The sequence below is a fragment of the Leucopleurus acutus genome (assembly GCF_964270905.1).
Source record: "Leucopleurus acutus genome assembly, chromosome: 5".
Lineage (NCBI taxonomy): Eukaryota > Metazoa > Chordata > Mammalia > Artiodactyla > Delphinidae > Leucopleurus > Leucopleurus acutus.
Window position 1 is genome coordinate 19,009,940 of NC_139147.1, and position 16,264 is coordinate 19,026,203.

Consider the following 16,264-nt stretch of genomic DNA (forward strand, 5'->3'; position numbering starts at 1 on the left):
TTCAGTTATACATATATATACATTGGTTTTCATATTCTTTTCCATTATGGTTTTATCACAGGATATTGAATATAGCTCCCTGTGCTATACAGTAGGACTTTGTTGTTTATTCATTCTATATATATAGTAGCTTGCATCTGCTAATTCCAATACTTTTTTTGTCTTATTGCTTTTCTATCATCTCATTTGAGACTTTTTTTTTTTTTGCAGTATGCGGGCCTCTCACCGCTGTGGCCTCTCCCGTTGCGGAGCACAGGCTCCGGACACGCAGGCTCAGCGGCCATGGCTCACGGGCCCAGCCGCTCCGCGGCATGTGGGATCTTCCCGGACCGGGGCACGAACCCGTTTCCCCTGCATCGGCAGGCGGACTCTCAACCACTGCGGCACCAGGGAAGCCCAGAGACTATCTTATATGGTAAGAGAATTACTACCTATGCTGAAAATGATTGAAAAATAAACTCTTGATAAAGCAGAAACTAACACACCATTGTAAAGCAATTATACTCCAATAAAGATGTTAAAAAATAAACTCTTGGGGAAAATGCTTCTATGTACAGTGGAGGACCATTAAGGTTTACTTGAATCTTAATTGAAAAGAGACTTTGTCATAATAAGTTAGTAACATTAACATTTAAGCAGCCAACGAGGTGAAAAGGAGTAATAGCCAAGATTTTGCAGGAACAGCGGTGCTGGTGGTCCACCTTTATAACTTCACTCGCTGGGGCCCTGAGTTGCCTCATTGCTCCAGGGTTGGATGATGGGGATGAGGGTGGGAACAGTAATCACACAGATACAAGCACATCACCTAATACTTCTAGAGTGAGTGTATCCTCTTCCAGGTTTTGACCTTGTTCAGATGGGGCACTAACTTCACAACGATATTTCCCGGCATCATTTCTCGTAACATTTTTGATCCGTATGCTGAAATCTATCATCTCAGCTCGATCTTTAAAATCTCCTTTTAGAAAAAGAGGACAATGATGTTAATAATGATATAATAATTTTCTATATACTACCTTTCTCTAGTCACTTCATTCAGTAACCACTGCATTTATTTTCCTATTAATAAACTCAATTTAAAAATTTTAAAATTGTATATGAGTGCTGCTCTTTCAAACTTCTATTTCTTTTTTAGAACGTCATACTGTTCACAAAAGAACACTCAGTTCCGTATTCCCATATTTTATTTGAAAGAATTCAACCCTCATTCCTGCCTCGTCCCCTTTCTAGTATGCTAGAATAAATAGATTCACATCTTCAAAAGATACTGGAGAGCCTAGTTTAACTAGCTGGAACAGTAACTTTATGTGTGGTGGCTTGCATGATACTGCCACAAAAAAGAAGGTGAGGGAGTCTTTAAAAACATTCTTTGGATTAGTTTTTGATAGTAATTTGTGTGGAATTAAAATAGTGTTTTGTATCACATTAGATTAGCATTACAGAAAATTCAAGTAAAGATAGCTGTGCTATTAGGCCTCTGCTGCCCATAATCCTATCTTAACAGGTAAGAACCACAGGGATATTTAAATTTTCTATGAACTTTAAACATCTGCTCACTTGTTTAATTCTTTAAAATTAAAGTAAAACATATTTTAAAATAATAACCTGTTTATTATACTTAAGATATATTTCCAACTTTTTAAATAATTATAATGGAAAATTTCAAGCATGCACAAAATTAGAGAGTATAGTAAAATGAACCTCAACAAACCATCACCCAACTGTAATTTTAATCAATGCTACGCCTGTCTTACTACATCTGCACCTTTAACCACTGGATTATTTTGAACTAAATCACAGACACCATTGCATTTTATCTATCATTACCAATACTTTAAATTAAAAGCTCACTATATATTCAACAAGAAGGATAGGGAGTATAAAGAAATGTATAACAATAAAAAATGTAAAAAAGAAAGCACTGGATAAGGGTAGCTGTATTTACCTTCCCCTAAGTCTTAACTCCCTAAACTTCTCAGTGATGGCCTTGCTTTCTCAATGGTGATATGGAAATAGGGTAAAGTTACTACAATTGAGCAGTGACCCTCCATCCCAACCCCACACCATCTTTTCTTCCTTTCCTGCAAGAGTTTAATCTACTGGGCCAGCAAGAACAATTGCATCTTACATCCTCTAGAAGTGAGGTGAGAAATGAGGGGTCCAGAGCCTCCATGGAGTTCATGCATGGAGGTGAACTTCTTCTGTTCCCTGTCCTCTGTTTTTGTGGTTGTTGTGTTTTGGGTCTCAGTCTCTATTGGTTTCATCTCACACTTACAGAAACACATTCTCAGTCATCAGCCATGTCCTGCCCTCATTGGTTAATTAAAGGACCTGGGGTATTTGGTGCTCTCTTGCTCTCACCTTATAGAGTCCCAGCATCTTACCTTGAAGAGCCTGTTGATAGTAGACAAAGGAGACACTGCGCCCCAGTTTCTTCCACTCCAATCTGGAGGAAATGGTCTTCTTTGGGTATTTACAGGCTAAAATAACCTCTAGGAACATAAATAAAAATACTTTTTAAAAAAATTGTCCCTCTGAAATAATATTTTACTTAATAAATTTTTAACATCCTTAAATTATTATTTTATCCATTCATTCATTTATTTATTCATAAATTTCCTCAACAGGTTGGCTTAATTCAAAGATGAATTGAAAGCATTATGATTATTTCACAAAATAATTTTGTGACACTATGCTACTTTCCCTAGTTCTTGAGCTTCAGTTATCATCTGTAAAATAAGATAGTATCTCATAGAGTTGTTGAGTCTTCATATACAATAACATATGCAAAGCACACATGCCTGGACATAGTAAGTCTTTAAAAATGGCAGTTATGATTAATTATTTATCTTTTTCTTCCCCATCTCAGTCTTCAAGGAGTTTACCGTCTGGTAGAAGAGACAAATAAGACAGTGTAATTTCAGTCCAAGGTGATGAGTGCCAGGATGGAGGTAAATAGTGGATGCTTCACACCTACTGCCTAAGAAAGGCACTTAGCCCAGCCCAGGCCATGCTATGGAACCCCAAATGGTCCCTCAACACGCTACATCCTCACTCAGATCCCTTTTTTGATAACCTTCTCTGAAAATACATTAATACACACCCAATATGGTCTCCTAATAAATCATTGACTCCCACCCCTCACCTCAATCCAGAAAAATTATTCAAAGATTTCATCTTGGTAACAGGTTTAACCGCCTCAATGTAGCTCACTAAGGTTACTTTACCACGGGCAATTTACTGCACTTATGTCATTAAAGAATTCCTGGAACTACCCAAGGAGCCCCCTCCTTTAACTGTCCAAACAAGATGACGGACGGAAGAAAAACCCAGGGCTTGCCTGCCAACTACTTCAAGTTGCCAAATGGAAATCTCTAGTTCTAACTATTTTTTTTTTTTTTTTTGCGGTACGCGGGCCTCTCTCTGTTGTGGCCTCTCCCGTTGCGGAGCACAGGCTCTGGATGCGCAGGCTCAGCGGCCATGGCTCATGGGCCCAGCTGCATCGGCAGGCGGACTCTCAACCACTGCGCCACCAGGGAAGCCCTAGTTCTAACTATTTTTAAAGTATGTTTCAGCCAGCTCTCTGGAGTGTCAACTTCATATTTTTTTTAAGTTTTTATTTTATATTGGAATGTAGTTGATTTACAATGTTGTGTTAGTTTCAGGTGTACTGTAAAGTGATTCAGGTATACATATATCCATTATTTTTCAGATTCTTTTCCCATATAGGTTATTACAGAGTACTGGGCAGAGTTCCCTCAACTTCATATTTCTGAAACATTTTTTCCTCCACAATGCATACAGTTTGACCTAAAAAACACAGTATCTTTGACTAGAAGAGAAACTATGTTAAAATCCTTCTCATACCTCTGATTTTGACGTTAAGCAGACTTAATGCCGTTAAAAAAAATAATTCAGGATATTACATGACATGGTAGATTAGAAAGCAATACTTATAATATTTATCCCAGGTTTTATTAAAAGTATATACATAGATATGGACAAAAAGCCTGTATGAATATGTATGAAAATATTAACCCAGTGATGATTTCTGTGTGACAGAATTATGATTTTTCTGTTAAAATGTTGTTTCTAATTTTTTTTTAGTTTCACACACATTGCTAAAAATATAGAAATAGAATAACAGGTAATGGAAGATAGAAAGTAGGATAGAGAAAAGAAAGACAAGGAAAAATAATCCAAAATTTGTTTTTAAGGATACCTAGGTTTTTTTTTTTTTTTGGATGCCTAGTTTTAAAAGGTTTTATGTTACAAACAGACATCATTTTACAGGCATGTTTACAATTATGCTACACAGACAAATGTGTGCCGAGGGACTTGTCTGAGGAAACATGGCTCTGTTCTGTTGATTAAGGAGAATGGGTGGTGGCCTTCCGGAGTCTTGAGCTCTAGATAGGTTTCCTTCCCGTATTTTGTTGAGTTTCCAGCAATTAAACACACACCCACACTCATTTTTAGCTCACACTCCTAGGTCTTAGGAATAAATTTACACTCAAATCATCATATTGTTTCACATATTTAACTGGATACACACACACACACACACACACACACACACACACACACACACACTCCGTTTGGTGAATTCTTCCTGATTTCTATACTCATTACTCTATGGAAAACCTCTGCAGAAATTATGTTAAAAATGTAACCAATGGTTTTCTTAAGTGAAGTGACTCCACTCCAGCCTCAATCTCATTGACCATATAAAATGTGGAGAAATGGTCTATGCAATTTGTCCAAAATATATTGAGTATTTACTGTGTGTCTGGCATTGTTCTTGAGCTATAGCAGTGAGCAAAACAAAGATCCCTCCCCTTTGGGATCTTACAATTTGCAGGGAGTCAGACACACAAGAAACATCACGAAGTGAATTATATAGTACGTTAAGAGGTCATGAGTGCTATGAAAATAAGAGTAGATCAGAGTACAGGAAGTTTGGGAATCTGGGGAATGGGGGTGCAGTTTTAAAAAAATAGAGTAGTCAGAGTTCACCTCATTTAGAAGGTGATAATTAACCAAAGACTTAAAAGAGGGAATTTGAATTTTTGAATTTCCTGGAATCTGAATTTCGCCTTGTGGTTCTTTGGGAGTGTTCCAAGCAGGGGAACACCTTGACCTCAAAAACTGTGAGAAACAGTAAATCTACTGAATCATGGGGCCAACATCTGAGGATAAAGAACCAAGTGAACTGAGAAGCTAACTACCATGGACTCTCCTCTCTCTTTTCAGCCCAAATTCAACATTCATGGCAGCATAATTTTCTGTGTCTAGCCCTCGGCATTATTATGCCATAATATAGTAGTTTAAGGCACAGGCTTTGAGTTAGACCTCTGCCATAAACCAGATGTGTGATATTGAGCAAATTATTTAACTTTTTTAAAAAAAGATGTGATTTTGTTCACATCTGTAAAATGACAAGAACAACATTACTCATCTTGCAAAGTTGTGGCAAAGATTAAGTGAGATAATATATTTACATACTTGGGTGCACATGGTACTCTGTATATAGTCCATGTTCCATAAATGGTTATTATTACTTTTACCCATGAGGCACTTCTCTTACTTGTAGTTGTAAGCTTGCCTTGGCATGGTAGAAATCCATACTTAATACCATCATAAATCTACCCCCAAATTACTCAGATTTGAGCTAAAGTGTTTCCTGTGTTTGAGACAGTAAAGAAAATAATATAGACATAAATCATACTTTCTCAAAGCAAGGCATATTAGAACAGAAAAAATGCGCCAAGTTTTTCTATTAAGATGATTATTACATTGCCAAAAATATCTATTCCAGTTTGGATTGAGAAAAGATAATTATTTGTTTGGAAAAAGCATTTGTTCAACATGTAGCAAAATAATCACTTTAAGGAATCACACAGCTAGAATCACTGTGAATTTTAATTTTTCTAAGATTCTGTATTGTTGACTCTTGTTTGATTTCATTCTCTGTGCTCAAGTTAAAAATCATCAAAATCTTACATAATGCAAGAAGAGAATGTATACTACCAAAGTAGTTCTGGAGAATTACCATAAATTATTACTTCTGTGGAGAAAAGCATGTTATTAAATTCTGATTTATTTCTCTCAGGGTTGTGCTCTCTGCATAAGGCTGCTCATGTAACTTACAAGCCTGGCAGAGCAGCACTCGCTTTACTCTCTGCTTTTGGCATCACTATGGGAGGTGATACAGAAAAGCAGTACTGAAAAGAAGGAATTAATTAATTCATAATTGTTTGAAATCATAGAGACAAGAGACAAAAAACTGAATGAATTGGGGGGAACACACATATACACAAATCATGAAATATTTTAGTACAACTCAACAACAAAAAAACAAACAACCCAATCAAAAAATAGGTAGAAGACCTAAATACACACTTCTCCAAAGAAGACATACAGATGGCCAAGAGGCACATGAAAGATGCTCAATATTGTTAATCATTAGAGAAATGCAAATCAGAACTACAATGAGGTATCACCTCACACTTGTCAGAATGACCATCATTAAAATGTCTACAAATAACAAATGCTGGAGAGGGTGTGGAGAAAAGGGAACCCTCTTGCACTGCTGGTGGGAATGTAAGCTCGTGCAGCCATTACAGAAAGCAGTATGGAGGTCCCTCAGAAAACTAAAAATAGAATTACCATATGATCCAGCGATCCCATTCCTGGGCATATATCCCGACAAAACTATAATTTAAAAAGATACATGCACCCCTATGCTCATAGCAGCACTATTCACAATAGCCAAGACATGGAAACAACCTAAATGTTCATCGACAGATGAATGGATAAAGAAGAGGTGGTACATATATACAGTGGAATACTAACTACTCAGCCATGAAAAAAAAAAAAAGCCATTTACAGGGGGCTTCCCTGGTAGCGCATTGGTTAAGAATCTGCCCGCCAATGCAGGGGACATGGGTTCAAGTCCTGGTCTGGGAAGATGCCACATGCTGCAGAGCAACTAAGCCTATGTGCCACAACTACTGAGCCTGCACTCTGGAGCCCGTGAGCCACAACTACTGAACCCAAGTGCCACAACTACTGAAGCCCACGTGCTCTGAAACAAGAGAAGCCACTGCAATGAGAAGCCCGCACACTGCAACGAAGAGTAGCCCCCGCTCGCTGCAACCAGAGAAAAGCCTGCACGCAGCAACAAAGACCCGACACAGCCAAAAATAAAATAAATAAATTAAAAAAAAGAAAAAGCCATTTGCAGCAACATGGATGCCGCTAGAGATTATCATACTAAGTGAAGTAAGTCAGAAAGAGAAAGACAAATACCATATGATATCACTTATATGTGAAATCTAAAATATGACACAAATGAACCTATCTAAAAAACGGAAACAGACTCACAGACATAGAGAACAGACTTGTGGTTGCCAAGGGGGAGGGAAGGTGGGGGAGGATAGACTGCGAGATTAGGGTTAGTAGATACAAATTATTACATATAGAATGGATGGACAACAAGGTCCTACAACAAGGTATAGCACAGGGAACTGTATTCAATGTCCTGGGATAAACTGTAATGGAAAAGAATATAAAAAAGAATGTATAATGTACATATGCATAACCAACCGAGTCACTTTGCTGTGCAGCAGAAATTAACACAACATTGTAAATCAACTATACTTCAATTTAAAAAAGTAAAAACAAAAAAATATTTTAGACTTTAAGTAAAATTAAGTTACTGCATAAAATATCCTAAAAGTGAAATGTTGAAGAAGATAGATAGAAATTTATTTTTGCTTTATGGAAAGCCAAGTTGGAATGATTGGAGCACATATAAAATAGAATCAAAATGTAATTTTTAATTAAAAGGAGCAGAGGCGAGATTAAAAAAATAGAAAATACTTACTTGGGAGTAAATAAGACTAACATTTGATTGCAATAAACATGGAAGGATTTTCTATTTCCTATCTGTAGAAGAATTTATTTTAAAAATAAAACACACATTTTAAAGTGATATAAAAATGGTACAGGGTTTTAGTTTAGAGTGTTGGAAATGCTTTGAAACTAGATAGAGGTGGTGGTCACACAACATTGTGGATATAATAAATGACACTTAATTGTTCACTTTAACATCGTGAATTTTATGTTATGTGAATTTCGCCTTAATACATTTTTTTAAAGTAATGTAAGACTAAAGAATATACTCTTGGCATCCTAATTCAGATATCATGGCGTAGGGCCTGGGGGGGCAGGGATGAATATCCACAGTATCCAGCTGGACCCAACAGTAAGATCCTCCAGAAAAGTAAAAAGTGAGAGAAATTAACTTTGTTTCCTTTGTCCCACATGGATATCCTGCTCCATCTTTTCCTCTCACTGTGCTCACTCATTGGCTTTTCCAGTCTCCTTTTTGGCATCTCACCCAGCCGTGTTTGTCTTCCCTATAAGTACTCCATAGTCCCAAATTACTACCAGTCCTTAATTTCTTTTTCCCACCTCTCCCCATTTAAAGCTATGTCATGATAAAGAGTGTTTTATTAGCTTAATCATGTAAAATATTAGGACTTCAAAGAACCTGAATAACCCAAATAATTATTTAAGTGAATGACTGATTCACTGATTCTTATTATAGCATATTATTATTTAACAAGCACATATAACTTACTCTATGCCGGGCATGACTGGTTAAATACTAGATCATTTAATTCTTCTCACATCAGGCCCCCTTTTTAAATCTTTTTCTCTTTACTCCAAACCTATCTCTCTCCAACTGCAGGAAACTAAGACATGCCTAAAGAAAAGGGATCAGACATTTGAAATCAGTTTCTTAAATGTTTATGGTCTAAAGAAGCATCACATTTAAGAAACAGTAATTTTTCAGGTTGCCCAGTATTATTAATGTGTTCTAGGTAAAAACCCTTCAGAGAAGTAGTAGATAGTCAACATTTGAAGTAAATTTATAAAGGCTTATAATTCTTTTTGGTTATTAGATCCTTAAAAAAATTTAATTGTGATAAAATATACATAACTTAAAATTTACCTTCTTAATGATTTTTACTGTACAGTTCAGTAGTGTTAAATACATTCACATTGTTGTGCAAGCAATCTCCAGAACTTTTTCATCTTGCAAAACTGAAACTTTACACCTGTTAAATACCAACTCCTCCCTTATAAATATTTTAAGAGGCTAAAATAAATAGCAAAATGATACCCCAACAATAGGCTATATTAACGTTCTCTTAAATACATAGAGTGGGGTTTGCAGTGTTAATTCCCATTTACCAAATTTAGCTGACTGGAAACTTTGCAAGATCTCCTTCTCCCAGTTTTACAAATTAGATTTGATTTGTTGCAGACACTTTATGTAATGAGACATTCTTTGTACATCAGGTCTCTCGCGGAATGTCCAAAATTTCTACTGAGGAGGTGGAGAAAGGGTTCTCAAGGGGGAAACAGCAGGGAGCAGCATTTCAGCAGGGGAGTTAGCGTGAAGTGAGACAGAGGTTCCTGACAAACAGAAAGGCACTAACGTGTGTCATCTCTCTGAGTTATTTCAACAATACGGACCGTGAAAATCAGTAAGGTACTCTACCTTGATACTCTATTGCTGTGACTACTTGATGATCTTTTGAGGCAGAGAATCCATAGGCCTTATGATCTGAAAGATTAAAACAGACAGGATAATTAAAATAGTGCGAAAGGCCATTTTCACATGTTTGAATGGGATGCCATATTAAAGAAAACTAGCCTGAAGTTTGGTGACAGTTTCACACAATTCATAACACATAAGTTTTAAAGTATCAAAATAGGAAAAGCTCAGGCAAACTGTACGTTTTTTCCATTTTCTATATTGTGGTTTTGCCCTTTAAGCATTTCCCAAAGCAGAACTCATGCATCTATTTGCGCCCCTCCCCCCGCTGCCCCCTCAGACAACACACTCTCACAAGCTCAACTGTTAAACAAGAGTTTATGTCCTTAATTCAGCCTAATGTGCGATCTAGTACTGTCACAGGTATTGCCCCCTGCAAATAAAAGCTAATTATTTTTAGTGCTTTATGTAAGGACATATATTGCTTTATGAACTTATCCCTGACTATACCTATATCATATAGAAATGAGTCATTCAACGTATTTACTATGAAATGTACATAGTACATACATGGTATGTACATGATATATACATAGTATATAGGTACATAGTATATACATAATATATAATGATTAGAAACTTTGTGTAATAAAGGTCTGATAAAAAATGCAAGCAGAACACCTTTGTTATCCCCCTAAACAGTTCCATGATTTTCCAATCCTGGAAAAAATCACTGATCTATAAGACTGAAATCCCTAATGGGATCTGATATGATGATGATGATGTTGATGACTGATGGTGGCGATATTATCAGTTTCCCCACCTGATGAAATTCACATTTTTTTCAGGTGGGGAAACTGACGCACTGAGAGGCTAAGAAACCTGGCCAAGGTTATGTTAGTAGTAAGTGGTGGATCTGGGATTTTAACTTACCTAAATTATACCCAAAGCCCACATTGTTTATTACTGTTCTATATTGGGCCTCCCAAGCTGAACTATGAGGAAGGACTGCAGATTAACAAAGGTGCCTGGTGGAAAAGCCCACTGGTCTAATGAAGATGGCATAGGCTGAGAAATTGGTGGTAATAAGCAAGGCAAGGACTGGCTCAGAATAACAGGAAGGCGGAAGCTAAGAGACTATGACTGGAGAAGTAGGACACTAAGGTAATCTCAGAGGAAAGCTCTAGATAAAGCTTTCTCAATGTTGACACTATTGACATTTGAGACTAGATCATTCTTTGTTGTGGGAGGCTGTCCTGTGCATTGTAGGATGCTTTGCAGTATCACCTGCTTCTACCCACCAGATGCCAGTAGCATCCCTAGCCCCCTACCCCAAGTCATGACAACCAAAAATGTTCCTAGATATTGCCAAATGTCCCCTGAGTGTAGGATGGGGAAGTCCTACCTGGTTGAGAACCACTGCTCTAGACTTACAGCTAGGCTGGTTTGACAACCCAGGAATAGACTTAAGGAGGGCAAGGAACCATGAGTTCAAGGATTTGGAAAGTTCCTATAAGATCAGAATTTCTTAACTATGAAATAATTTATTACACTTTTGTGAAGGAGAGAAAAATCCTTCATATGACATGGCATCTTATCTTTCAATCATTTATCTATAAGTACCTTGACATGTAAATGAATCTTCCATTGTGCCGGATTCTATCACTCCTGAAGAATACGTGCTATTCTGGATAATTTTTTCTTTTTTCCTTTCTCTCTTCTCTTGGAAGCCTGGACAGCAAATCTAATTGTGAAATTAAAAATCTCAGAAAACTATAAACCTCAAATGTCTAGCTCAACTGTTCAACATTGTTTAAATATTCAGGTTCTACATATCTCTAAATTGCAAACATCTTCACTAAGGAAATTGGCCAATCTATGTGAAGAATGTAGGCCTGAACTGATCCTTTTTACTGCCCTTGTAAATATATTTGTATAAAGCAGTAACCCACTTGGCTCAGTCTTAGAGAGGTATTGGAGCCACCAAAGAGTAATTTCAAAATAACTCTTTTGCTTGCATATTTCAAAAACCATGAAGGGGTCCAAGAAATCTTTTAAAATACTCTATTTTCCCTTTTCCATGTACTTTTGTCACATACTAGAATATGTCCCATAGTCCTCTGAACTGCTCCCCCCACCAGCCCCTCATGCCTTTCTTTTCCAGCTTCTCCTCTCCTGCCTCAATTTTATTTTGTAGAGTCCAAAAGGAGGGTTTGGATTTTCAGAGAGCAGAGGAAGGGAAGAGACTAAGCTGGCCAAGCCAGAATCCTCTTAAGTGAGCTGTAGAAAAGTTAGGGTCTCATGGGTCCTTGTGCATTACACCCACGTTTAAATGACATGATCGCTGAATGTTTTTCCTGTGATTCTGATTCTAAACCACTATTCTGTGAAACTTTCGAAGTACACTTCGAAAGAGTCTCTTTTCTCCTTTAGAAATGTGTAAATTAGTGTGCTCAGAGAAGTTCCAATTATGACTGGCATTTCTCATGACTTTTGAACTATTTTAGTATACTTTTTAGACAAAACAATGAAGATTCATATTCCCTAGAAACCAGTTGAGAGGACAATGTTGGCATAATAGGAAAAGATAATCTTTGTTCCCTTCACATCATGTCTTTGAACTTTTCAAACACCACATTGCCTACTGAGAATGTTTATTTTCTTTAGGAGTCTTGGGCCTTCTTTCATTTGAGGCAAACATTAGTCCAATCTGAGACTGGAAGATTTAGGACCAGATTGAATCATCTTTCCCTTTTCCTTTTTTTAAAAAAATTAATAATTAATTAATTTTGGCTGCGTTGGGTCTTTGTTGCTGCGTGCGGGCTTTCTCTAGTTGTGGCGAGTGGGGTCTACTCTTTGTTGCGGTGCACAGGCTTCTCACTGTGGTGTCTTCTCTTGTTGCAGTTGCAGAGCACTGGTTCTAGGCATGCAGGCTTCAGTAGCTGTGGCACGCAGCCTCAATAGTTGTGGCGCACGGGCTTAGTTGCTCCGTGGCATGTGGGATCTTCCTGGACCAGGGATCAAACCCGTGTCCCTTGCATTGGCAGGCAGACTCTTAACCACTGTGCCACCAGGGAAGTCCCTCTTCCCTTTTCTCAGTTCCAGTTTTCTACTTGCTAAAACTTCCTTTGAGAATTATTTCTTTAATTTTCAAAAATCACTTTTAAAGTTCTATGGAAAATAACAGCTGTTAACTTCAGGAATTTTACTAATTCCCTCATAACTTTTGTATGTATATATTTGAATAGAAAAAAAATGTGTCTCAGACAAGGAAAAAGAAAGGATTGGTTGAATTGCAAAAGCTATGAAGGCAAAACAATTATAACGGGGCTTAGTACTATTAAATTAATGAATAGATAGCATTTCTTGGTAGGCTGAATATTTCCTTCAATGATTTTAAGCATCTTCTCCTAGCTGTCTTGCTTCCTCTAATTCCATTTACTTCAAGGTTTGCCTTTAATTAAGTAAAAATATTTTTTAAAGTGTAGTCACTTACATTGAACTTATTTAAACAGAAAGCTCTAAATCTTAAAAAATATATATAAGATTTCTACTGTTTTCCAGCCTAAGTCTTCAAATTCAGTTTTATTTTTCTAACTTGAACCCAATAACTCTATTTATGAAAACAAAATGTTTTGTATCAGTATTTCACTAGCAGATGTTAGGAATAGGATCTGTTGGCCGTATTCTTTTTTTTTTAAATTTATTTATTTATTTATTTGATTTATTTATTTTTGGCTGTGTTGGGTCTTCGTTGCTGCACACGGGCATTCTCTAGTTGCGGCGAGCAGGGGCTACTCTTCGTTGCTGTGTGCAGGCTTCTCACTGAGGTGGCTTCTCTTGTTGCGGAGCATGGACTCTAGGTGCGTGGGCTTCAGTAATTGTGGCACACAGCCTCAGCAGTTGTGGTGCACAGACTCAGTTGCTCCGTGGCATGTGGGATCTTCCCAGACCAGGGCTCGAGCTGTGTCCCTTGCATTGGCAGGCTGCTGGCTGGTTTCTTGAACTGATTTTCTTTCTTCACTTTTCTTAAGTTAAGTAGAAAAATAAACAAAAACTTGTCAAGTAGGGCCGCTGGTTAAGGTCAAAAATTGTTTTAAACCTAGTTACAAAATGTCTTTCATAGCTATGAATGTGTTCCAAAATCAATGGCAGTTCATAAAATGAGATTAAGAGATGATTACTTCCATAACTTCTAAATCTCCAAGTCAAGTAATTCCTAGTCAAATAAAACCTTTGTGATTCTTTTCTCCCCCCCACTGTAAGAATGAAAGTTCTTATATGTCTATCACCCGTCCAAAATAATTTGGTTTGACTAAGAATAAATATGTATTCACACTATCACAACTTAAAAATTTACTATAAAAGTGTTATTTAAGTGAACACTTTTCATTGAAAACATGATTAGGAAAAACTGATATGTTACAGAGGTTTTGTTTGTTTTAAAAATACATTAGAGAGGACTTCCCTGGTGGCGCAGTGGTTAAGAATCTGCCTGCCAATGCAGGGGACACGGGTTCGAGCCCTGGTCTGGGAAGATCCCACATGCCGTGGAGCAACTAAGCCCGTGAGCCACAACTACTGAAGCCTGTGCGCCTAGAGCCTGTGCTCCACAAGAGAAGCCACCACAATAAGAAGCCCGCACACCACAACAAAGAGTAGCCCCTGCTCGCCACAACTAGAGGAATCCCGCGTCCAGCAACGAAGACCCAATGCAGCCAAAAATAAATAAGGACTAATAACTAACTAGTAAGGACCTACTGTATGCCACAGGGAACTCTACTCAATACTCTGTAATAACCTATATGGGAAAAGAATCTAAAAATGAGTGTATATACGTATATGTATAACTGATTCACTTTGCTGTACTCCTGAAACTAACACAGTATTGTAAATCAACTACACCCTAATAAAAATAATTTTTTAAGTACATTAGAGAGAATACCGTGCATAAAAGCAAGTCATAAAAACTGTGGGTATAAATTATTTCATAAGTTTTCAAAAATAAAAATTAATAGCCATGTGTTTTCTTTTTTAAAATTTATTTATATTATTTTTTGGGGGGCTGCATTGGGTCTTCGTTGCTGCATGCGGGCTTTCTCTAGTTGTGGCGAGCGGGGGCTACTCTTTGTCGCAGTGTGCGGGCTTCTCATTGCAGTGGCTTCTCATTGCGGTGGCTTCTCTTGTTGTGGAACATGGGCTCTAGGTGTGCAGGCTTCAGTAGTTGGGACACACGGCCTCAGCAGTTGTGCCTCTCGGGTTCAGTAGTTGTGGCTCGCGGGCTCTAGAGCACAGGCTCAGTAGTCGTGGTGCAAGGGCTTAGTTGCTCCGCAGCATGTGGTATCTTCCTGGACCAGGGCTTGAACCCATGTCCCCTGCATTGGCAGGTGGATTCTTAACCACTGCGCCACCAGGGAAGCCCTTAACCATGTGGTTTAATCACTTATATACAATTATTAGAGTAACAAATATTTTAAAAATCCATAGGGCTAGCAGTAACAATAATACCATCCAGTATTTATTACAGATAAATATTTATATGGATAGAAAGTAACCTAATGAGGTAGGAATTAGGATATATTAGATAATATACTCATCTCTCTCACTATCTGTCATTCAACCATAATAGGTCATAGAAGGGGAGGGAGAGGGCTTCCCTTGTGGCGCAGTGGTTGAGAGTCTGCTTGCCGATGCAGGGGACACAGGTTCATGCCCCGGTCCGAGAGGATCCCACATGCCGCAGAGCAGCTGAGCCCGTGAGCCATGGCCGCTGAGCCTGCGCGTCCAGAGCCTGTGCTCTGCCACAGGAGAAGCCACAACAGTGAGAGGGCCGCGTACCGCAAACAAAAAATAATAAATAAGGGGAGGGAGAGGAAGGAAGTAAGGGAAAGGGAGAGAGAGACAGACACACAGACAGACATGTTCTTTTAGTCTCGGGCCATTCTGGCCCTTCTTCTTAATGAGACATTGGCATCCTATGTTCAGAGAAAGGGGAGCCACCCCAAAGCGCAAGGAGGAATAAAAGATGTGTTTGACTTTGGAGCTACCCATGGCTGATGTCCTGGTGAGTTAGTGATGACCTGAAGAATTTAAGGGTGATTTTGACAATGAATAAATTTTCCCCTTAAGAACCTAGCATCTAACAAAGATGTGACTCCACTCTGTTAATATCCTTATTTGACAGATGTGACAATTGAGAGAGGTTAAGTACCTTGCTCAAGGTCACAACACTAGAAAGCAGGGAAGCCAAGATGTGAATCTACCTACAGATACGTTTAGTCCAGCTCCACAGACCTCCTCCCACCCCATCCCCTCATCCCCCATTCTCAAATCTGTGCAAGGCATTGGGAGAAATCAGTACCAAACAATGCTACTCTCAGGCACTCTGCAGACAACTTCACATCCACTATCAATCTTTAGGGTTGTAAAAATATTATTCAGAGAGTTTATAACAAATTGCCATTTTAACAGAGAAAGTGTTAACGGACAGATGTTTATGGTGAATGAATTAATTTGAACAAACTTTGTACAAATATACAAACTTTGTATATTTGTATATATTTGTATATTTGTATATTATATACTGCACAAAAATTTTATGCTCCTTCCCTTTTCTGATTTTTTAATCATTTGAATACAAGAAGGACAAATGATGCTTTGGCACTAAGTATAAGTTGTTTTCATAAAACTAGA

General features: G+C 37.9%; 1 protein-coding gene across 2 annotated transcripts in view; it reads right to left on the reverse strand.

Annotated features, from left to right (window-relative positions):
* JAM2 (junctional adhesion molecule 2) overlaps positions 1-16,264 on the reverse strand; it is a gene marked incomplete at both ends in the record, with an annotated part of 64,699 nt that overhangs the window by 17,233 nt on the left and 31,202 nt on the right. The window contains 3 exons of one of the 2 annotated variants that reach the window (XM_082840195.1): positions 806-958; positions 2,385-2,492; positions 9,575-9,640. In XM_082840195.1, coding sequence (XP_082696321.1) covers positions 806-958; positions 2,385-2,492; positions 9,575-9,640 — 327 coding nt within the window. The remainder of the gene's footprint in view (positions 1-805; positions 959-2,384; positions 2,493-9,574; positions 9,641-16,264) is intronic. The other variant, XM_082840196.1, reaches the window with a different exon arrangement.